General features: G+C 29.7%; 1 protein-coding gene across 2 annotated transcripts; it reads right to left on the bottom strand.

Annotated features, from left to right (window-relative positions):
- Positions 1 to 5,638: 5,638 nt before the first annotated feature.
- Positions 5,639 to 10,427, bottom strand: LOC114384297 (trihelix transcription factor GT-2-like). 2 transcript variants are annotated; one of them, XM_028343968.1, is made up of 4 exons: positions 9,951 to 10,427; positions 6,239 to 8,761; positions 6,078 to 6,160; positions 5,639 to 5,817 (listed from the first exon to the last, which is right to left on the bottom strand). In XM_028343968.1, the coding sequence occupies exons 1-2, from the start codon at positions 10,244 to 10,246 to the stop codon at positions 7,162 to 7,164; spliced, it is 1,896 nt and encodes a 631-aa protein (XP_028199769.1). In that variant the 5' UTR covers positions 10,247 to 10,427; the 3' UTR covers positions 5,639 to 5,817; positions 6,078 to 6,160; positions 6,239 to 7,161. The 2 variants fall into 2 exon arrangements, with proteins under 2 accessions (XP_028199769.1, XP_028199761.1); XM_028343960.1 differs by having other exon boundaries at positions 6,078 to 8,761.
- Between the last annotated feature and the right edge of the window lie 15,433 nt (positions 10,428 to 25,860).

The following is a 25,860-nucleotide window of genomic DNA, read 5'->3' on the forward strand; positions in this document are numbered from 1 at the left end:
ACTTTTTAAAAGTTATCTTATAAAAAAAAATCTTCTTTAAAACTTTATATTCATTTTACTTCATACTACTATTTTCTCATTATATATATATATATATATATATATATATATATATATATATATATATATATATATATATATATATATATATTTGTTAGAAAGTCTATGCACGCAGTCCTTAGATTTATTTGCATCCCATCAGATAGATAAAAGCTGCTGACAGTCGTAGGTTCAGATGTTGAATGGAGAACATACATCATCACAAAGAAGTTTCAGTTACATTTTCTCGAGAGTTTTCTGTGTCAATGATAAGATTCAATTTAGATTCGACACAGCGAAGAGGTGACGGTACAACGCTAGCTGCTAGATGACGTTGAACAATGATCAACATAAAACTATGGTCTGATTTTGTTGCATGTCACCCTTCTGGTAAACATTTGCATTTTCAGCAAGTGACCTTCTGGATTTTGTTCTACGTACTATCCACAAAGCATAGATTCATTGTCCATCAGTGAAAGCCACCTTAATTACCTGCTTTTTGATATATTATATTTGTAGACTTTTCCATTTTTTATTTTGGCTATTTGAATGACGTTGTATGCTTCAATCATGGATATGCACGTATGGATATATATAGCAAGATTGTTATATGCCATTTTTAATACATTGATTTTGCCTACAAAAAAAAAAAAACAAGATTGTTATATTGGGGCATTGCTTTCATTTTACTAGCCGTAGGTTCATGTTTGTATTATGATAATATTAGTAGTAATAATTATGATTCATCTAGTGAATTAAAAAAAATACTAAACGAGGATCTAAAAGTTGAAATTTATATCAAAGAATTGGGTCCATGTCTGTGAGTTTAATCTCTTAATAAGTTTTTGCATCAATCAAATTTTTTAATGGAAAATAAAATGAGCATATATTAATTAAGTTCACAATACTTTTTGAATTCATGTATAAGAGAAGAATTATTACATGAAGACGTGTGATTAAATGGGTATTATGAACTTCACCTGCTTGAATATTTTACTCTCTTAATTATTATAAACAAAAAAATCTTATACATTTTTAAAGCGATGTGTATTCTCAAAAAGTATTTGGTATGAGTGAAACTAAATTTTACTGTGCAAAGTCTTATGTTGGAGCCTTATAAATGTCGAAAAACATAATTAAGTTAAATAAAAGGATAAGGTTAATCAAGATTACAATTAAATAATACTAGTACTATTAATTATATATACGGAGGCAGTCATGACTTTTTGGAGTACACAGTTGTTAAATTAAGTGCCTTCTGTACCCCAAAAAAGTGCCTTAAAATCTCTAATTAAATGTGTTCAAATTTCTTTGAAATACTTAATGTTCAAGGCTATATATATATATATTTGAATTTTAATTTAATTTAAAAATAATTATATGCCATCTCTAATACTAATAATAAAGTTTAATAAATATACATTGTGTGTATAAAAACATTTTACATTTTAGTGTATATCTATTTTCTCTTGAGAAATTTCCGAAAGAATCGTCGATCTTTATCATGATGATTTTAGGTTTCATTAAAGCTATTTTGGGTTCTTTAATTGAAAATATCCATTTTCCTTCAATATTAATCTAGAATACGTCTTTTTTAATTGTTCTTGATATGCAATGTGGAACACCTCATCTGCTCTAGGGTAACCCATATGGTACTTTACTATTTATAATATATAGTTATTCAGTGACTCGAACTTTTGTTGTTCACCGCGTGTCTGGCACTAACGTCCAGAGTGATAAATTGCTTGCAATCAAAATATCATATTACTGTTTGGTCGGCAATTAAAATAGGATATTCCAAAATCTTTTTTTCTTTTTTTAAAAAATAAAATTAAACCTCAGGTATGCAAAAACTCATTATATTGACTGAAATACTTGTTAAATTAAAAATCTGAAACGGAAAATTTTTAAAATGGTAAAAATAAAGTTCTTATGATGAAATACAAAAAATAATAATAAATAATAGTTGTTAATTAACTTTTTATTACTTAATAAAAGATTAGAAAATGATTTTACTAGTAGTTTCAATTCGACAATTTTTCAAAGTAACAAAACTTTCATTTAAGGCCCTTCATTTAGCCTCTCTTTTCTTTAAATTATTACTTCTGAATATCAAATGTTTTATAATTTCCTCGAAATATCGATCACTATATTTTAATTGATAATTTATTTCATACTTAGAATATGAAAATAAAACTGTAAACACAAAATACTACGCCCCCATATATATGTGTGTGAGATTCAGCTGACAAACTAGGCCCATATATTAATAAAATTTATTTCCACCCCAATTTTCAAAATCCATTCAAAGCATATCTTATGTACTGGTCAAACCCACGCTAAAATGAAAATTAACTCTACACACAAATGTATCACATCTCATTATCTAATTTACAAAAAATAATTTAATAACTAGAACTAAAATTAAAATTAATCTTAAGAAAATGATCAAGTAAAATAAGATAGGATTTCTTATCTAACAAGTTATAAGTTCGAACTCTATTTTTCGGAGTAAGATAAATGTAAGATTCTTTTTACCGTGTTTTTTTAAGTCCAGAAAACTTTTTTATGTTAGACTTGGATGCTATTATCTCTCTTTCTAAGTTTCAACTAAAAAAAGATTTAAATATCTTTTTGAGTGCTTAAAATATAGTATTTTTTTATTCCTGTAAAATTAATTTTTTTTAGTTTTTATAAATTATATTTGTTTTATTTTAATTTCTTAAAATATTTTAAATAACACTCTAAACAATGAAAAAAATATTATTTAAACCACTAAAATACGAAAAGTGCATACCGCATTTCATCCGGTCAATTAATCATAAGAGCAAATTATCACTTATTTATTTTATTTTTGCTTAGAGTAAAATTGCAAACGCTTTAGGGGAAAAAAGTGTCATAAATGGTGTAGTGATGATCATGTGCTTAACATCAACAAGATATGTTGATGGTCAACAATGGAAATCTTCTCGTTCCAAGAACAGTAGTGGAGACTTTTTCTTAGAATGCATGATTCTAACCTTCAATTCAGTAGAATCTAGAGATAATTGAAGGGTAGAGAAAATGTGTACCTTACCATAGTTGATATAATACATTTATAACTTGTTGAACTTATTTATGATCGTTATAGTTTCCAAAATTATTTAGAAAAATATTATAAATAATATTGAGTTGAAGTTTTAAATATGCAACCACATTAAATATTTATAAAAAAAATTGTTTATAATAATTTTTTTTGACTCAAATAAAAATTGTTTTATATAATTTTTTTATTATGTTATTAGCACAGAATATTTATCGATTTTATCGATAATTAATTTTTATTAGAAAATTTGATTAATTATTTTTAATAAATTCTTTATTTCCTCTTAATACTTTTTAAGATGAATGTTAATCCTTTACATAATTAAAATATAAATTTTTTTATTAGAAAACAAAAAATTATGCTTCTATAATTTTTTTTGTTGCTTTCTTATGATTTGTATATTAAATATTTTTTTAATTTCTTAATCAATATTCTAAAAACATTAATTTAACTATTTTTTTAAAATTCATAAAACTCTAACTTAAAATTATAAGATGGAGTTTAATAGCAGTTAGCTAGATCAATAAAATGTTGGTATTGTGGAGATGATTTCTAACAATTCCTACTTGATTTAAATGCTTGACTAATACAGATTTAGCATGTATTGTAGGTTTTGGACATTAATTGCACCGGCTTCCCTAGTCTGCTGGGCAGTGTCTGAGTACAGAGCAGATGGATTTCTGTGCCTGATGAAGCTTTCCTACCTAGTTACAACGGATTTGGCCAATGATTAATAACAGTTGAATTGATGATAGTATAAGCTTAAACAATAAAATTAAACACTGAAGAGGGGCTTTGTGAATGAGATTGAGTAGAGTACCATCATCTAGCATCTATCAATTATTACTAGACAGTATGATTTTTGGCTCCAAGAGAGAGACTTTCTGCGTGCATGTGTCTCTATGAACGAGGGTACTGCAACGGGTGCGTTTATGTCTCAAACTGTAGCTGTGTAACAGAATATTTATTCCTATCCGTAGGTGGTAAATGCATGGCAATCAATATTGTGGGGCACATCCTTTAACGCGCAAATAGGCACCATTTTCATCAGAATAGACAAAATTGTAGGGCACCCACAAGTCAAAGATGCATGCAAGATTGGCATCTGCCAATTGCATTATTTCGAATAATATAAACAGCGCCTCTAACCCCGGGCCTCTCAATCTCTCTCTCATCAATCCTTTTTATCTTGTCTCTCTGGTTTTTACATAATTTTGCTTAAAACGTACGTGGCTTGTTTTCTGCATAACGTAAAACTCAATTTGATGAAGTCATGCATTTGTTATATATATTACTATTATAGTTGAACTAATTAATTACTAATAACAAAGTACGAGTATGTGTCCCATCAGGAGTAGAGTTTAGTGGAATATGGACCAGTTCCTCATGATAAATTAACCCTTTGATCTTATTCCAAATAAGATTGTTTCTAAAAAAATACTCATGAAAAAACAAAAAAGAAGTATAAATTTGAGAGGGTTTTTTTTTTTTTTTAGATCATAATAAGAAGGAATTTTTCTGTCTTGCCTAAATTACTAATGCCCTTCATTGCGTTTCCTTTCTTTTGCCCAGAGAATGTGTAAGTGATTGTAAAGATTTCCATTAATAATTTAGGGTCCAATTGTTTGAAATTTTTTAAAAGAAAAAGTAATTGTTTAATTAAAAGATATGTTTTAAAAAAATTTATAATAATTATGTATTTTTTAAGAAAAGAATGTTTATATTTTTCTTAGTAGTTAAAATTCATTGATAATTTTTCTAAAAAAATAAAATCAACACTCTAAAAAAGTTTATTATAAAATTACCTTGAATGAATGACAATTATGTTTTGAGATGCATTATTAATTAAGGTAACAATTTTCAGTTTTGTCATTTTTTGTAACTTAATTTTACAAATTTATTTTAATTTGTTGTTTATTCCTTATAAAAACTTATAATAAATAAGGAATATAAATATCAGCTGTCAGAACAGATATAATAATATGTATTACTTGTCAGTAAAAATGAAGAAAACGGTAGAAGAAAATTTTTCTATCATGGAAAGTACAAACAATACCAACAAAATCAAGAAAACCACATAGAAAGGGAGAGATGGATGGCAGCAAATACTATGTATGCTTGAAAATTCAAGAGAGTGGGATTACAGACACATTAAACTTATGAATAATATATTATTAGCACGTGAAAGATAGTATTAATGCAGGTTTAATTTGCATTAATTATTACAATTTTAATAATTAAAATATAGATAGATATGGTGTTATGAGAAAGTTTATATATATATATAAAAAAAAAGAATAAACTAATTCAAGAAATTTAATAGAGAACCGAATATCACCAATCATTTTGTAAGATCAAAAGAAACTAACATGAATCTGTCTATAATTAATTGACAAATGTAATGAAAGGTTATAATTTGCATTGGTCACTGTGAAACTGGAATTAAAATAAAATAAAACCTCAGAAAATCAGACCATCAACAATAAAGAGCAGAATTGGATACCCACCAATCCGTATGAAAAATACCGACCTGTACTATTTCAATTGAAAATTCCTCCCTTGTATAGCATCTCTTAGACGTACATATAAAATATACCAAAAGCATAATATAATCTATGCACTCCATTACTTCTAAAACTGACCGCTATATATACCTCTTTTCTGGACCCTTTGTGTTTTTCTGGGGATGCAAACTGTAGACAAAATTACCAAAATCAACTCTTATACTTTTTTCATTATATATATATATATATATATATATATATATATATATATATATATATATATATATATATATATATATATATATATATATATATATATATATATATAGGTCCACAACACTTATTCTTTTCACAAGTACATTTTTTTCTTCTTTAAAAAACGTGATTAGCATTAGATGCTGATGAAAGCTTTAACAAAAATAACCAAATTGACAGCAGAAAAAATTTACCCGATAAACTATGTTGAAGATGAACCTTTCATTGCTTTTTTAGTACTGACACTCATGAAGAGAAGCACATATCTTTGTGTTCACTGCAAACAATACAGTTACCGTATGCGGTGTTTTAGACTCAAATATATTCACACAGTGAGTGAGGTTATTACTCACACCTCAAAAGATTCCTCCCTGCTGGTGGTGGACCCTCCTTCAAGGGTTTATGACTCCATGTGTGATGCTGGCATTTTCTGCTACTGGAAGGGCCCTGTTAGAACACAAAGGGGTTCGGTCACTGTCCCTACAATTTAAGCCTATTTTCTTATTCTTTTTTCTTCCATTCATTTTTCTACTTTTGCATCCCATTTTAATTTCTCTGAGCCAAAATTTTACACTTCATTTCCATTTTTTTTAGAACCAAAACCTATAACCAACATTCTCTTCTCTCCCCTTGTACGTTTTGAAGAATTGCTACTGAGTTTGTGGAGAGCAGGTAGGAGAATTAAAAGAAAAAATTAACAAATTAATTAATCAAATAAGCAAGATAATGTACAATGAAAGAGGAAAAGAAACAAAAATCATTGACAAACATTTGAAGAGTAACAAAATTGAGAAAAGGAAAAATTCAACGAAAGAAATATTGAAGAGGAAAAGAAACAAAATAAAGACAAACCCCCCAATTAATCAAGGTTTATTGCTTATTCATTTTATGTTGAACCTCGCGTCTCAAGTCTGAACTTTTTTCTCTATCATATATATAACCTTCCCCCTCTCCCTCATCAAGTTATTTATTTAGCTAAAAAAAATAATTAATTATTTTCTTTTTTCAAAACAAAAAAACATATAATCTTACTGACTATATGCTGCTATTGTACCAAGTACTTCCAACCTAGATTCCCCCACCCTACTGGCTACCCCTATACCCATGTGTAATTCTGAAGTAAGTGCATTTTCAAAATCTTCAATACAACCCCATCACCATCCACCACCACCACCCCTATCACATTTCACTCCCACACCACCATTTTCCGACAATCCTGAACCCAAATTAACCCACCATTCTCTAATTAATGCACTTTTTCGTTGATATTTGTTTCTCTCACTCTCCAGAAGCTGGTTTGCTAGCTACTATCTCATAATTATCACTTCCTTCGTCGTCCTCGTCCTCGTCTTCATCTCCAATTTCCTTGTCGGCTTCGTCCTCCTCAACTTCCTCGTGCCGCCGGTCCATGGGGTCATTCTGGGCGTCTCCCATGGTCACTTCTGGCGGCACCACGTGCGTTTGAGGAGGCCATTGTTGCTCAGGCTGCACCATGAGCGGCGCCATCATGCTATCCGGCTTCATCTGCCCCTCTCTCTTGTTCTTCTCCCTGTATAGAGCCTCCAACTGGTGAAAATAGGGACAAGTCTTGGAATCTTCTGGCCTCTTCTTGCTGCTTTCCTTGACCTTCTTGAAGTACTTGTTGATGTTCTCCCACTTCTCTTTGCACCTTTTGGCATTCCGGTTGTACCCCATTTTCCTCATCAACGCTGAGATCTCCTCCCACAGTGGCCCTTTTGGTCCATTTTCCTGGTACTTTGTTTCCAGGCTTGTTCTTAGGTTTATCAGTGCCTGTACCTCCATTTTTGGCCACCTTGAAGAGCTCGCTCCCATCGTCAAATTCTCACCGTTATTGTCAGCTTTATTGTTTTCAACATTACTCACCACTATTTGTTGTTGTGGTTGTGGGGCCTCAGGAACTATTGTTGTTTGTGCTTGTTGTGGTGTTGGTGTTGGTGTTGTAGTTGTTTGTGGCACTGGTTGCTGTGGAACGACAGTGATGCTGTTGTTGTTGTTATTCAATGCTGGCTCAAGATTGATTTCTTGTTGCTGATGTTCGGCTATCTTTTGCAAAAATGTCATAACAGCAGCATCTTTTGCTGCAGCAATGGACCTCTCCTGTGCTAGAATCTCCCTTTCCCTGTTGATCCTTTGCATCTCTTGCATTCTCCACGCTTCCTCTCTCACCACACGCTCTTGTTCTCTTTTCTCAATGGCCTCCAAGAACCTCCTTTGCAGCCCCTCCTGCTTCTCTATCACCTCCTTCATCAGCCTCTCAAAGAAGTCCTTCCACTTCCTCTTCCTCTTGCGCCTCATTCCCCCTCCCCCCATCGTCGTTGTTTCCTCCGACGAAGTCGATGAAAAACTCGAATTCGACAAGAGATCTGCGGAGAAGTTGGGGAAGGAAGCTGGGGTGATGGTGTTTGGAGGGTTGTTGTTGGTTGTAGGGTTTGGTGTTTGTGTTGGGAAGTATGTTGTAGGGTTTGATGATGGAAAAGAAGGGGTTGTGATGTTTAGTGTTGATGGTGGTGTTATGTTGAGAATGGCTTGAGGCAAAGGGGGTGTATTTGTGGATGGAACAGTGGCATTATTAGACACTAATGTTGATGGTGTAGTAGTTGTTGTTACCACTATTGACACTGGTGTTGCAAGTAGTGCTGTTGTTTGTGGTGGCTTTGAAGGTGTTGGTGTTGGGGATTGCATAGCATGGATTGAAGGGTTGTTTTCAAGGGCTTGTAATTGATCAAAGAAGCGATAAGTTTTGCCTTCTGATTTCCCACTTCGACCTTCTTTGGTTCTCTTGTGGTACTTGTAAACGTTCTCAAACTTCTCTTTGCACTTCTTGGCATTTCTGTGGTAGCCAAGCTCTGCCAGTTTCCTGATAATAATAATAAAGCCAAAAGAAGACAAAGTAAGAAAAAAAACTAGCTTTACGGCTTTATCTTATCTAACCAAATTCATGGCATAGGTGGCAATGGAAGCATAAGATAATAGAGAAAAACAAAATTTCATCTCAGGATTTCAAGTACCCATGAACGGAAATGAGGGGAAAGGAAGTAACTGAACACCTTAAAATGAGGAAAACTAAAGGAGAATATATAATATAACAATTGGTGTAGTAATTGGAGTTAAAGTTTTTAATTAATATCAAATGCAATAATGAATCAATGAATCGGTGAAACGGAAAATGCTTTCCCATGGAAAACACACATGAACCCAAAGTGAGAAGATTGTGCAATCTACCTTCATTCATTCCCAACCAAGAGTGGGTAACCGAAATAAGGCAGGAAGAAAATGTTGCTTTTGAAGACCCAATTTGAATTGGAAAACAGACCATGTATATTATCAAAAATGAATGTCAGAAAATCACATCACATATCCAACTCTAAATTACATATTTTCATAAACAACAGTTGCACTTTAATACTTTATAAAAAGGGCAGGCAGGAACGGAACTAGAAAAAATTATTAACGCGGGCAAAATTATAACAAATGATAAACAAAATTAATAATGACTAATTTTTACTATAAAAATACTATATTTATTATAAACAAAAAGCATATTCTTTATAAAAAAAATTGCTGGATATTATAATAAAAAAAATTATTTATAAAATCAATTGAAAACAAAATTAAATCCTAAAATATAAAAATTATTGCCTGAAGGAAAAAAGAGTGCCTCAAATGTTCAATATTTGTTTACAGCACAATGAGTTGGTGCATAGTTTCCAAAAGACGACTAAAATGACCAAAATTTGTATAAAAAAACTGATAGCTTTTCACGTTAAACCAACTATATATAAATTAGTAATAAGAATGAAATAAACAAAAAATAAAAACTAAAAGATAATTAAACAAATCCAAATGAAAGAGTGCAAAATCAAGAGAGAGAGAGAGAAGGAAAACATTAGGAATTGAAGTGAAACACATTCCCAAGAGATGAAAGAAGAAAATTAACTTGAGCAAGAATTGGGAGTTTTCAGATCTCCAAAATAACCAACAACTCAAACTGGTAATAGTACTCAATTAAGGTGATGAAAAAATAATAAAAATTGTGAGTCACTCACCTAGAAACCTCTTCCCACAAGGGACCCTTTACACTTGCGTCTCTAAAAGCCACGTCCATATCCGACCGTATCTTCAACAAAGCCAAAGTCTCTTGTCTTGGCCACCTGTTCCCACCAAAGCTCTTGTCACCTTCCTCAACTCTATCATCCCCTGAATTTGATCCGCCGCCGCCGTTGGCACCTCCTTCATGTGCTCCTCCTGATGCAGCAGCACCACCACCAACAACCGGTGGTGCTGCCACTGCATCACCAGAGCCTCCTCCTCCTGTTCCCAACACTGCTGAGTCCCCCAACATATCTATTAGTTTCTCCCTCTCTTTTTATAAATTTTTTTTCTAGTTCTGTGGTCTCTCTAACTATCTATCTACCTCCCTCTCTCTAGAAAAAGGGTGAGAAATAGGAGGAGGAGGAGAAGAAAAAGGGTGGTGAATTCTTTGATGGGTTTTTATCATAGATGTGTGTATTGTATATGAAGTGTATGTTTGGTGAATTTATTTATTTGGGTGGGATCTGCCTGGTGGTAATATATACTAATCTCATTATTACTTTTTTCCTTATTTATTTATGTCAAAATAATGAATTTTTTTACTTTTGTATTATTTTTATAAATAAATATTGAATGTATTCTAAATTAGTGAAAAAAATATTTTTAAATAGTCAATAATTAAATCACATCACATATAGTATTTTTCATAATTTTTACAATAATTAAATAATTGTATATTGTTATTTAATTACAAATTATAATATTGTTTGACTTTAATAATCATCATTTTAAAATTTATGTTTATTATAATTTTGAATTAGTAAATAATATAAAATTAAATTCTGATTTAATTGATTAATAATGTAATAGACTTTATTTTTATTCAAGGTGGAATCCTCTATCTTTCATTTTTATATTGTTTTTTAAAAGGTTTTTTTTTATAAAAGGTATCATCTGGGGGAAAGTAAATTACTAAATTCATGCACCTGGGTTTTCTCCCACTGTAATAATAAAGTGGCACAGAAAGATATATACAGGTATTTATTATTTATCGTTGTTTATACACGGAGAAAATAAACATTGATTAACTGGTCCAGAGTGTTTCGAACAGGTGCACAAAGAGACGATGGACATAATAACTTGGGTTTTGTCTATGCAGCTAAATTTAGTTAAAGGCCGAGTCATGTAGGTCTGTTTTTTCTTCTTTTTTTTCCAATTTAACTTTCTTTTTTTTTCTTTCAAAATATTGTGTTTATTTGTTTAGTTTAATTGTTTTTCTTTCCCAGACAAGATTATTAAACTTGAGAATTTATGTAGACTAATAAAAGTTTCATAAGTTCAACTCATAGACTCATAATAGTCTACTTCATATAAAAATAATAACAAAATATTTATAAATACCATATTAATTAAACATTTCAACAATATAATAAAACAAAACAATAAATTATAAAATTCAGAATATTTAAATAATCAAATTTAGTAATAATATATCATTATTAGATAATAACTTACAGATATGATAATAGTGGTAAATCGTTCTCACTGTGGGTTTGATGTTATTAAAGAATAAGAGTTTGATATTATTAAATGTGAGAATTTTGTATTTGAGAACAACACACTAAACAAAGATATATTGAATATTAAATAGCCAAAAAATAATAAAAAATTACTTATATTTTGGTTTAATGTTTTTAATTTGTTAACTCGTTGATTTAGTAATAAATTTAAGAGTCTACCGATTTTATTTATATTTTATCCCGAATTTACTAAAAAAAATTTACTCAAAAATCAACTCACAGATAATAAATAAATTTATAAACTCATAAAAATTAACAAATTATCTTAAAAATTTGATAGTCATATCCAAAACGCCTAAAAGCCTGAAGATTATCTTTTTAGTCTTTACACGTTTTTTTCTGTGATATTTTTGGGGGTTTTGGATTTCAGTGGTTGTTGGGCACGTTGAGCTGAAATGACCAAACAGGACATGAACACGACTCTGCATGGACCTTTAATCATTGAAGTTAATCTATGATGTGTTTTTATTTAGATTAACAGGTCAGTGTGATGTGAGCCTCTCCCCTTTTATTTAAGACTTTCGTTTATTTATTTATTTTGTTTTCACTGTATCAAATGTGTGATGCCTAAAATGTCCCTGATTTATAAAATATTAATTTTACACACCCTAATTTCAACTCATTTTGTTTTTGTTTCTATTTCATTTCATTGTACATGTTTAATTTTATTTCCTTATTATTTCATTTTATCCCGACCATATAATATATACATCTCAATAGGGTATGAAAACATTTTTTTATGTATAAAGTTAATTTGAAAGAGAAGAAATCGTGTACTGTGTGGTACTCTACATGTGGTCTTTGGGTCCTACATGTGATGGTGACCATCACAATTTTGACAAATTGTACTTAATTGACAAAAAGCGAAGTTTAAAATACTCCTGTTATAATGAAAATTTAAAGAAAAAATTTGTTGAAGGAATGATATACAGACATTAATTTATGGCTTAATTTGTTAATAAAATATAATGGAGAATCCCTTCCTATTTTAAAATTACGGTCAACCATTTATAGTGAAATAACATATTACTTATTGGAGAAATTTTCAGAATTTAAACATAATTCATGTAATTATCATGAAGCGGAAAATTAACTACGTACTGATCGAGTTAACCCCATTCGCGTGACTAATTTTATCTTCATATGCTTTTAAATTCAATTTGTGAATTAGGACGGAAAGTGCAAGTGGTATTAATTAATTTAAAAATCATCAGATTTATTTTCTTAGTAAGATGTAATTTAGTAGTATATCTTAAAATAAGGAGTGGAAAATTCAAAAATAGATTTTCTACATATTTTTTTAATAAATTTATTTATGAATTCTCTACTTATTCAATGTTATAAAATCATTGTTAAATAATGTTGGCATTTGAGATGTTTGAATTTGACTTTGACTAAATTGATTTTGACTGTGAAACTGCGATAAAGTTTTCATCGACTAGGATTTGAGTTATAGGGATAATAGTTCCGTTTTCTATTGCAGTTTAGTGCAAGTGGAGAGAGGTTGAGTAATTATAGTACTCTCCGACAGTTAGTGATAATTTTAATATGAAAATCATATGTAATTTATATACAATATTATTATAAGTTAATTGAAATGTATTGTTAAAATAGTTTGGATAATTTGGATTGTCTACCACTGATCCCTCAAAAGAAGGTTATTGTAAAGTTAAAAAAATAGAAAATATTTGTGTAATTTTACAATTTTTTATGAGTGATTAATATGATTTATTCTCTTTTTTCTTCTTGTCAAAAAATCTAAAGAGACACACTAAGAACTCTTAAAATGTTCAAATAAAAGTGATTTAAAAAAATATAAGGCTGAAACAATAGACTCTAAAACTATATCGATTATATGTAGCATATATATATATATATATATACCAAAAAAACTTGATGGATGCTGGTCATGTTATTAGGCCAAGCCATTTATGAACAGAAGTTAATAGTGGCCAATCCAGTTGGATTTGTAACCTACCGTTATAAATGGCATCAAAATTTCGATGGCAGTCACTGATCCAAGGAGAATTATTGGATTGCTAACCCTGAAACAGTAGAGGGGCAGAACGAAAACAGTCACTCTCAAAGAGTTCTTATTTTACATATTTAACATTATATTAATTTTAAAAGGAGTATATATTAATAAATTATTTAACAATTTTGAAAATATAATATATATGTATAACAATAATTTTTATTTCAATGGAATATTTTGAAATAAAATTATTTAATAAAAAGGTGTGTATCCAAGATGTCGTCTACAAAAACGTGTCAGCAGCACACCTCAACAAGTTAACGGTAGGAATTCTGATGAGATTGTCATATGGTGGTGGTGTGATGGTTGGTTTCATACAAGGAATGTTCCAACTCGGTTACCCCTGATTGAGTTGGAACTGTGTTGGCCTCTGATGCTTGCAATTGAGCTCAGATGACGTCGTTTTCCTCCCGCAGTGCCTTGAGGTTGGCTTCTTGTTTCTATCTCAGTGCAACCATTTCTTTTGTGTTCCTCTTTTGGGGAGCTTCTAATGGCTCTTGAAAACTTTGGATTACGAAAGCTTTTTCCATCTATATTGATCTGATTGTCGGCTCTTGGTTGTTACTGTATACTTCTATGACCAAAGGAAATTTTCCTCGATCCCATGATGGGTGCCAAATGTTCTTACTAGGATAAGATGTCTCCTTACCTGCTTCGATATGTATCACTCTTTATGTTCTTCTGGTACTCACCCCCACCAACAGAGAAGAGACTCATGCACACAAAGAGAAGGGAAGAAAGAGTGATATAGATCAGAGTAGGTTGGGAGACATCTGATCTTGGTAAGAACACTTATTATCTTTTTTTTATATATCATGTGGTGACCAGTATGGATTCATATATATATATATATATATATATATATATACATATATATATATATATATACACACACACACATATTTTTTTTATAGATTAAAAGTTCAATAAAATTATAAAATAAAAGTTTACAAAAGAGAGAATGATTTCTAACATGAAAACTCCATCAAAGAAAGGGTAAAAATCATAGGTCTTTTAGAGTCATACATGTGTTTCTTAATAATCCTCCAAGCTCCATACGCAACTTGGCAATGTTAAAATCAACAAGGTACCATTTGTCAAGCCTTGCATACCGATAAATTTTTTAGGTTGGAGATAAAGATGATGCAATAACAGAGCATTTGATTTATCAAATAGAAGTTTTTGTAGTCTTTTGAAGGTGAATCAATAAGTTGCTTAGAAAAAAAAATTATGTTTTTATAGTTTTGTTGATTTTCATAGAAGGTTGGATTTAAACAAATTAGCTTTTATTATAAAGAGAAAAAATGGTTATATAATAGATCAAATTAATATTTTTACATTATCATCCAACAATCACATCATCATTTTTGATGAGTTTGTTGATTTTTATAATAATTATATTAAAAGTCATATTAATAGTGATTTGTGAATAGATGACAATCTAAAATTAATTGTTTATATTATCAATACATGATCCTTAAACTTATAATAAAATTTATAATAATAAAAGATTTAGGGTGAAAAATAATTGGGGAAATCGTAAAATTGAGAGAGAGAGAGACAAAAATCTTTACTTTTATTTCTTTTATTTTATTTTCTCCACTATGATCAAGTCGGTAAGTAAATAATTGAGTCCAAAAACAATACAAGTGGGAGTTCAAGAACGTATACAAATGGAAGGATATGGGAGGCTACTCAATCAATATGCCATTTAATGCACAGAACAATCAAGGGTTATTAGCTTTTTGTAATTTGGGCACCTATAACATCATTATTAGGTGTACAAATCAAATTTACAGATCGAGGACGTGCGGAAAGGATATTTTTGTCAAAACGAATGTTGCAAGAGGATGGAGATAAACAAAACAATGGCTAATGACGTGGGTATATTGGTAAAATGAGAAGTCTTATATACAGGTAATTAAAATTAATTTCACAAAAAAAGGTAATTAAAATTAGTAGAACCTCCCAGGTTTTTTTTTTATATTTGGTTTTGTTCAAAATTTTAAAGGAGTATAATTGTAATTTAAAGTACAAATTTAAAAATAAAGTAAAAATATTTTACTTTTAATTAAAAACTTTTTAAGTTAAAATTTTCGTTTTTATACCTATAATATTTGACCTGCATCATTTGTTTAGGATTAAAGAAAGAGAAAGGCTAGGGTATGTTTCTTTTGAAAATTATTGTTGTTTATTCTAAAGCTATTTTTTTCTTTCATTCTCTTTGATTTTTAAGAGTTTTTCTCTAAATGAGTTTGACTCAACTTCTCTTTTAAAAATTAAAAGTAAAAATAAAAATCAAAACTACTATATAGCTAGTATTCATTGTATCAGAGAAAAAAAATCTTTTGTATGAAATATATTTATAAAAATCTGTTCAATAAAAAAATGATACTACAAAGTAATGACAATTTGCATGACTTTAATTAAGTGATCCATAATTTGAATTCTAATAAATAATATGAAATAAATTATGTTTAAAAAAGAATATTTATCTTATATATGTTCAAAGGTCTTAACAAAGATTTATTATTATTTTCAATAAAAATAACTTTGTATGAATACCACTGATAAAAAAATTACAAAACTTTTCATGTAATGGTAAAATTTAATAGGAGTATATTGAAAGTATAATATATATTATAATATAATATATATTTTTATAATGTTATTTAATGATAAATTATTATATAATAGAAAATTGATGATTTTTATTATAATTATTTTAAAATTATATCTAAACTAATTTCTTCTAATTGTTAAATAATATATCAAAATTAAAGTCTTATCATTATTACTCCACTGACATCATAAAATTTTGTTTTACGGGATTGTTTCCATATTTAGTTAACAAGAATATCTTCACAAACAATTTTTTTCACATGTTTAAACCTATGGCATCATAAAATCTCCTCCATTACCCGTATCAATTATTTTAAAACCATGAAATCTTCTATCATCCTTCGGTTGAATCAGTATGAAATTTGCAGAAGTAAAATAATTAATAGAAAAAATGCTTTTATTGAATTTTTAGCTGCTTTTTAAAAGGATATAAAAATAAATAAACAAATTAAAAGGAGATCATATCAAAAGAACTTATCAGATATAGATGGATCACCCCACAAGGTTCACCATAGAGTAATAAGATTAAAAAAATTCCTAATGCATAAATATATTTTATAACTATATTTTCTTTAATTAAGGTATTTTAATACAATTCTAATAAGCTGGAAAATAATTAACGAGTTTAAAATTTATGCACTCTTAGTGTAATAAATGTAGATTAAATTATTCACGTGGTCATTTAACTTTATTTTAAGTTACAATTTATTCTTCAATTTTTTAAAATTGTAAAATGACTCCTTAAGTAGTGTCTTTTATAGCATGTTTATCATTTTTGAAACATTGATAATTTTTTATTTATTTTAGAACACAATTTTAAACCTTTTTTTTAGTTATTTAATACATAAAATTTGTCTTATTATACTCACCTATATAAAAACTGTGAAATCCAACTAATTTTTTAATAAAAAAAGACATAAATATGATAAAAATTACATGAAAAATAATTCTTGTGGACAACTTTTCATTGATTTTGGGAGATTTTTTAGTTTTTTGATTGTTCATTGTACAATTTTCATATAATATTCATCTTCTTTGTGTCTCTTTTTGGTTCAAATATTAGTTATGTTTCATAATTTTTATGTAAGTTTATCTAATAAGATAAATTTTATGTTTTGAATCAATAAAAAATATTCAAAATTATACTCACAAATTAAAAAAAGATCATCATTACTTATAAGGATCAATTTACAACTTTTAATAAATAATATATAATAGACTAAATTATAACCTAAAATCAAGTTAAGGGACCTAATAAATAATTAATTTTATCAATTTTTTGCATTTTCAATCAATTAACAATCATCACTGATGTGATTTTTAAAATATTATTATAAAAATCAATACATTAAAATAAAATTATTTTATATTATTAGTACACAATTTATTTTCTCACAATTAAATTAAAATTTTAAGATGAAATTGAAATCATTATTACTCTTAACAGTTCATAAAGTTGGACATATAATGCGAAACGGAATTCCAATTATAACAAGCTTGCATACTGTTTTTCTATAAAAGTCACTCAGCCCAATTTAATATTCCTTGAAATTGTTTTAAAACACAGTCACACATGCATGTCTCAAGCTAATATTATTTATTAGTATATGTATAGCTTTCTGTCTTCTCCTTTGTTCATTGAACATGTACAGAATGAAAGAATATCTGATTGGCCAATATTAATTGTTGTTGTGAATAAAACGAGAGTAGCTCATGTACAAAAAATAGTGGGTATCTCATCATAACATTTGCCATATCTTTTTCTCTTTTCTTTTTATAATAATTGTTTGATTTATTTTCCAACAGTAACTTGCTTAGGCACATTGCTTGTCTTACAAAACATGAAAATTTGATTTTACTAGTTCATGTGTCTTATTTGCTTCGCTGGCAGTGCCCTCTCTAGAAGGATAGGACATATGCCTTGTAGATCTTCTCAACCTAGAGAAGATGCCTTACCCACTAGCTATGCCCACTATTTTGGTATTTTACAGCCTAACAGATACCACAACTGTAATTTTCTCTCTCCTCGCCTTTCTCTCTATGCACACACCCACAATGTATTTTTTATATTTCATGTCCATCTTTTATAAAAGATAATATTATACAATGTATGATCATCAGATATTAATGATATTCCAATGCAAATTTGAATTATGGCAAACTGTTTTGGGGGAAATTTATTCCATCTATAGTATTTGTTTTGTATTTGTAATTTGTATATTGTAGTATTATATAAGGACCGAGGAGCTAGCTAGGGTTTGCATAATCTTAAGCAGCATGCTGTGCAATAATATAATTGGGTTTAATGACATACATAATGCAATGACTTTGACAGCTTGTCCCAGAAATTTCGTTTTATAAAAAAAAATTGAATTAAGGAACTTGATGAGTGCAACGTTATGTGTCAAATTAAAGCATATTTTCATCAGTCCCATAAGCATTGAAAAACAAAATAAGTACATAACCAACATGCATGCATGCATACTTGAAAAACAAAGCGGTTCGTTAGAAGAAAAGATATCAATGGACAAGGTTCTAGACACCACCGGCAAAGAAGGGTTGACACTAATTTTAAAACTAGCTACATTGATCATTGAACTAATTAAGCCACTGATTTAAGTTGTAATGTTTTAATAATTCAACTGTAATTGAATTGTAGTCAATGTGATATCAATAAAATAATGTTAAAGAAATATAATATCATAATTTTATAAAATTTAAAATTAAAATTATTTTATAGATTTTTAGCATCTAAAATATATACAAAAGTCCAAATCTAATATATCATGATACTTATGTTTAAGTTTCAACAATACTCATTAAAAATAAGAAATTTATATTTAGAATAAAAAAAGAAAAGGACAAATATTTTAGGTTATTTTTTATTTTTAAAAGAAAAAAAAATCAAAACATCACCGTATTAAGTATTTTTCATTAATTTAACATAAATCACTTTTTTTCCGGTCATTTGCCAGTTTTCCAAATCTTTAATTGGTTTTTTTCTCAATGTTGGTTATATGATTTATTTGAATCGGACACTACATTGGTTTAACTTTTTTTAAAAAAAAAATCAGCGCTACATTGGTTTATTGATTTTCCGATCTAACTGATTAGTCCGATCCAATTTTCAGAATGTGGTTTTAAAGTATATTGAATTATTTGTTAGACAATTAATTTTAAATTATCAAATAATAATTGCAATGTGCGTTCAATTTAATCTTAACGATAAATTTATAATGAAAAATACTTTTTTATCGTACAATACTATAAATAATTTTCTAGCATTAAAACACAATGTGGCAAAAAAATTATTTGAATGATTGGAATTTACTAAATTCTAGTAAGGATTGAAATACTTGTTTATTAGTTGGTAAATACTTCACACTTACTACATGGTGGAAAAAAAATACCTGTTTACTTACAACTCCAATGACATGTTTGTATATTTTTAAAGAACTTCCCGCAGTTTTAAGGATGGAAAAAATTGTTTAGCAGAAATTTACGTTCTGTTATCTAAAACATGTTCTCATACAGCGAATCTTGTAATTAAAATAATTCTAATTAATTAAAGGAAATAGTGTAAAGCAAGTTGCTAAGTCTTATTTGCTTGTGACTCGAGAAAAAATTCACATGACAAATATATATATATATATATATATATATATATATATATATATATATATATATATATATATATATATATATATATATATATATATATATATATATATATATATACCATTAGTTAGTTAACTAATAATCATTAGTTAGTCCGTTAGTGTTTCCTAGACTTTATCAATTTAGTTATTTTTTTAGTTTTATGTTATAATGTTATAACAGATAATAGTTAGATAGTTTTAAGTTGGTTAAGTTAGCCAGACTTAAAATAGTATTTCTATTTTTTTTTATAGTCTAGATCAATAGAGAGATTATATCCGGAGGAGAGATTATTTAGAGTTTAAATAAAAGTGATTATTGTGAAGAGATTTAGAGTTGATTTTTTACTCAAGTCAAATCACGTTTCTTTGAAGTTCTTTTGTTCATCCCCTTTTTCTACATTTTTGCTCATTCTTGTTCAAATAAGAAACTCATATATTTTGTGAGTAAATCTGGCATTGACACAACAAACTGGTGTAGTGAGCGTGGATGATTTTGGGCTCGATTCAAGCAATGGGCTCAGTCAAGTATGAGGTTGAAAAATTCATAAGGCAAAATGATTTTGGGTTATGGCGATTGAAGATGAGAGTCCTTCTTGTTTAGTAGGGCCTTGTGGAAGCACTTGATGGAGAAGCCAAACTCGAAAAGATGATGGCTAATGGGGATAAGAAAACACTACTGTAGAAGGCACACAGTGCAATTATCCTTAGTCTCGGAGACAAGGTGCTGAGGCAAGTCTCTAAGGAAACAACTATTGCTAGGGTTTGGTCAAAGCGCTTGAAGGTTTGTACATGACCAAATCTTTAGTTAATCGTCTTTACCTATGCTCACATTAGGCAAGACAAATTGGAACCTAGAGCTGTCAAGGGCATCTTTCTAGGATATCCTGAGGGAGTGAAAGGGTATAAGTTGTGGTGTTTGGAGTATTGTTTTAAGAGGTGTTTAGTGAGTCGTGATGTTGTCTTTAATGAAGTTGAGATGGCCTACAAGATCAAGCCCAACATGGTTCAGTCCAACACTGATCAGAGTAAGGAAACTGGTTCTGAAAAATTAAATTTTGAGGTAGAGACTAAGGACAAGCATGCTAAAACACAAGTTGTTAATTGGCCTCTTGATGAAGAGAAATCTAAAGAAAAACAACAAGAAGGAGTTGGCTATATGCTAGCTCAAGATAGAACCAGAAGGGAAATCAAACAACCTGTGAGGTATGGATATGCTGATCTAATAGCATTTGCTCTGGTAGTTGCCAATGAAGTTTTGGAGGAAGATCCAAAAACTCTTAAAGTTGTATTAGCTAGTAAGGAGAAAGAGAAATGGCTAAGTGCCATGAATGAAGAGAATAAGTCTCTTCATGACAACCATACATGAGAATTGATTAAAAAAAACACTGGTTCTAGAGTGGTCAGCTGTAAGTGGATCTTCAAGAAGAAAGAAGGCATCCAAGGAGTTGAACCAGATAGATTTAAAGCTAGACTTGTTGCTCGAGGATGCACTCAAAAGGAGGAAATTGACTTCAATGAAGTTTTCTCTCCTGTAGTGAAACACAGGTCAATCAGAATACTTATGGCTATGGTGGCAGAATTTGATCTTGTGTTAGAACAAATGGATGTGAAGACAACATTTTTGTATGGAAAGCTTGATGAGGTGATATTGATGAAACAACCCGAGGGGTTTGAAGTCAGAGGTAAATATGATTATGTTTGCAAATTAAACAAATCCTTGTATGGTTTAAAGCAATCCCCCAAGCAATGGAATAAGAGATTTGATGAATTTATGACTCACATAAAGTTTCATAGAAGTCACTATGATAACTGTGTTTATTCAAATTTCTTTCTAAAGTTGAGTTTGTGATATTGTTATTATATGTTGATGATATTTTGATAGCAAGTAATAGCAAGAGTGAGGTTGAAAAATTGAAATCTAAGTTGAGCAGGGAATTTGAAATGAAGGATTTGGGAGCAACCAAGAGGATATTGGGAATAGAAATCAAATGGGACAGAAAAAAGAAATTGTTGTATCTGTCCCAGGAGTTATATCTCAAAAAAGTTCTTGAAAGGTTTGGAATGTCAAATTCCAAACCTGTAACTACTCCTATGTCTCAACAGTTTAAGCTCAGTACAAGTCAAACACCTAAGACACATGATGATATAATTTACATGGAAGGTATTACATATGCTAATGTTGTAGGGTCACTGATGTATGCTATGGTATGTACTCGCCCTGACATAACCCATGCAGTAAGACTAGTAAGTAGGTTCATGGCAAATCCAGGCAAAGCACATTGGCAAGCCTTGAAATGGATACTCGGATATATTAGAGGATCACTTGGAAGAGTTTTGGTTTATGGTGGAGCTAGGAATAACAGAAGAATAGTTGCTATTGAAGGTTTTGTAGATTCTGATTATGCTGGCTGTTTAGATTCAAGGAAATCCCTCACAAGATTTATGTTCACTACTTTTGGCACTACAATTAGTTGGAAAGCTAGCCTTCAAAAGGTAGTGGCTTTATCAACCACTGAAGTTGAGTATATTGCTCTTACAAAAGCTATGAAAGAATCTATGTGGCTTGAAGGCATTGCAAAGGAGCTGAAGATACAAGATGAAGTGATCACAGTACACTGTGACAGCCAAAGTGCTATAGATTTATCCAAAAATTTTGTGCATCATGAGAGGACAAAGCACATTGATATTAAGCTGCATTTTGTCAGAGAAGTTATTGGTCAAGGATCAATTATAGTAAAGAAGATTTCAACTGGTCACAATCTTTCTGATATGATCAGAAAGACTCTTCCAAGCAGCAAATTTTTTCATTGTTTGGACTTAATTCGGCTGAAGGGTGATTGAATCTTGTTTCTGTAGTAACTGCTTTTGTTCTTGTTAATGTTTTGTTATTGAATCAAGGTGGAGAATTGTTGTATGTTGGTTCACTAACAACCATTAGTTAGTCTCTCTTAGACTTTATCAACTTAGCTATTTTTCTGGTTTTCTGTTATTATGTTATAACAGTTTATGATTAGATAGTTTTAAGTTGGTTAAGTTAGTTAGACTTGAAATAGTGCTTCTATTTTTTTCTGTATAGTCTAGATCAGCAAAGAGATTGTACCAAGAGGAGGGATTATTCAGAGTTTAAATAAAAGTGGTTGCTGTGACAAGATTTAGAGTTAATTTTTTACTCTAGTCAAATTACATTTCTTTAAAGTTTTTTTATTCATCCTTTTTTTTTTTTTTGCATTTTTGTTCATTCTTGTTCAAACAAGAAACTTATATGTTTATCAGTAAATATGATCTTGACACAACAATATATATATATAAGTTTAGAAGCATAATTGGGTACTAATATATGATATAATTTCATTAAAAATAAATATTTTTCTTTTTTTTGCAAAAGAGAATATTAGTAACATAAAGTGTTCCCTGAAAAAAGTAACATAAAGTGTACTAGTAGTGCTCTAAAATACAGAGAGTCATCCTTAATTTGAACAGACATATACAATCATGCTTAAAGTGCTCCGGTTATTATTAACAATCTAATAACTAGTCCTAATTTTAATTTGAATAGTGTACGTTGAGCATTAAAACAATAGAATATATACATGTACAAGTAACTTGTTTCATTTTTAAAAAAAAGTAACTATAGTTTGTTACGAGGTAAAGAAAACATTTTATACCTACCTACATGAATAAGGATATATATAATAGTTGCAATTCACATAATTCGAAAGTAAAATATATACAAGTATTTGTGTGAATATATATATATATATAGACACACACGGGCGTACGTATGTTTATAATCATTTATCATTTATATAAACAAAGGTACACAAATGGGGGCTGCAACTTGCAATCTTTATATAGGAAATTGAATCGGGATAATATAATTTGAGAGTAGTGGAGGTTGAATCTATTAATTGTAACGTTTCATTGATTACAGTCTATAACTTTGTCTTTTTTATAGAGAAGAACATATACTACCGCAACGTAAAAAATATTACTCGTAAATCACTAGCTAGAGGGTATATATAATATGAGGGGGGTGAATCGAAGAAGGAACAAACCCACCTCATATTTTGTTTCTAGCAATAAAATTTCCTTTAAAGTACCAAAAAAAAAAAAGATGGCACTGCAGAGCGACCCAGAAGACAAGGAAGTTCCAGAAAATAGGAAAAATAAAAGGGGGAGTGATTGTTATTTATGTGATTGCTTAGAGGTAGAAATTAATAAATTAAGAAAAAAATAAAAAATAAATAAAAGGGCATATAGATATATACATACATATGCATATGCATATGCACTCATTGAATACGTAACAATTTGTGGATCTCTGGCTGACTTTATATTTATATTACAGGACCCATATGAGAAAAAAAAGTTTTAAATGTAGACAAAAGGTTTACTTCACATGGGAGCGTGCATGTGATGTGAATGTACACTTACATCTTCTGTCTACCATGTGGATTAACCCTCAGATTTTTCTGTCACCAGCTAAGCAATCCACCAAGTTGATTCTTTTTTTGTCCCCCCCTTCTCCATTTTTCTTATCTTACCCTTACCCTTACGGTTACCCTTCTTTTTTTCTTTATATATTTCTTGTACAAGTTAATTAATTAAAAATCTCCTAAATGACACCACCACAACAATCCCAATAACTAGAAATAGGGAAATTATTTAGGTTTCGTTTCTAAAGGGGTATTGAACTTCCTAGCTCCGGCTTTTTTTTTTAATTTTTTTTCAATTTTTTATGATCAAATCATTGTGGCAAATTGGAGCAACAAGTCATGGTGAATTAAAGGCATTATGCTACAGCTATTCTTAACTTTTTCTATAAAAAAAAATTGATACTTGCTTGCTTCTTTCCTTTTCTCTTATAATAAGCTTTGCGATTATATGATTCCCTCATCCTACAAGGATTTTAAGCCGCTATATTAAGCAAAATATCCGTTACCCATCTTTTAATTAATTCACTTTTTATTTTATTTTATTTCAAAAGTTGATAGCATTCTTGTATAGAAGCTTCTTCAGTGGAGCGTTCAACCTCTTTTCTCTCATTCTTTTTTCTTCATCATGTCATGCCTTTAAGAAAGCTTAATTTGGTATATAATACATAGTTTAAAGCTTGTACTACGGAGTAAACATATTTAGAAAATGTTAGTGGAGAGTAAATTACAAGCAATCATAACCATGTGCAAAAGATTTGGTCTTTAATAATAATAAGCTTATAACCTCTCATTTGTAAGCTACCGTCAAAAAAATCCCTTTCAAGTCTTGTACCGTAGATTCATTATTGGGACATGGAAGCATGGGCGCACACCATATGGTAATAAACAAAATCCTTAGCAATCCCAAGGATAATCTTAGCATTATTATCATTTATGGGTAATTAATGTATAAACCATAGCAACCACATATACCAAAGCTATGCCATTGCCAATTTGCAAATGTTAACCCTAATAAAAAATTTTCTTTCTCTTTTTATCCGCCAGCCCTAATAAAGATTCAAGAACCACACTTTTTTGGTCAACAAGAACCACATTTAAACAATGAGTGCGGACGGTAAAAAGGCCACAATGTGGGCCCTGAGAAAGAAAGCACTCGAAAAAGCCCATATTGGGCAAGGAATAGTGGAGGGCCCATAAGCCCATCACCAACAACTTACGGTAAGGGGAAGAACTCTCACGTCCACTTCTTGGCCTTTTCATTTTCCATTTAATTAATTTTAATGATTTTTTTATTAAAAAAATCGCCACCCCCTCCTTTTTCTTATTATAATTTTCACTCATATTCATTTCTGTGATGTAAGATTCAAAGGGATGATTGGATAAGCACGATATTACACTATATAAGCCATGGGCACTACGTTATTTTCGTAACTTACTCTCTCTATTAGTCTCTTCATCAATCTTATTTATCATTCAAACGAACCATAAAGGAAAATAAACCGTCAATATCAAAGTCAAACAATTGGATAGGGATGAAAATTGAAAAGTTGTTAAAATCTTGAGCTCGTAGAGGATAAAACTAAAAAAAAAAA

Source organism: Glycine soja, chromosome 2, assembly GCF_004193775.1.
Source record: "Glycine soja cultivar W05 chromosome 2, ASM419377v2, whole genome shotgun sequence".
Taxonomy (NCBI): domain Eukaryota; kingdom Viridiplantae; phylum Streptophyta; class Magnoliopsida; order Fabales; family Fabaceae; genus Glycine; species Glycine soja.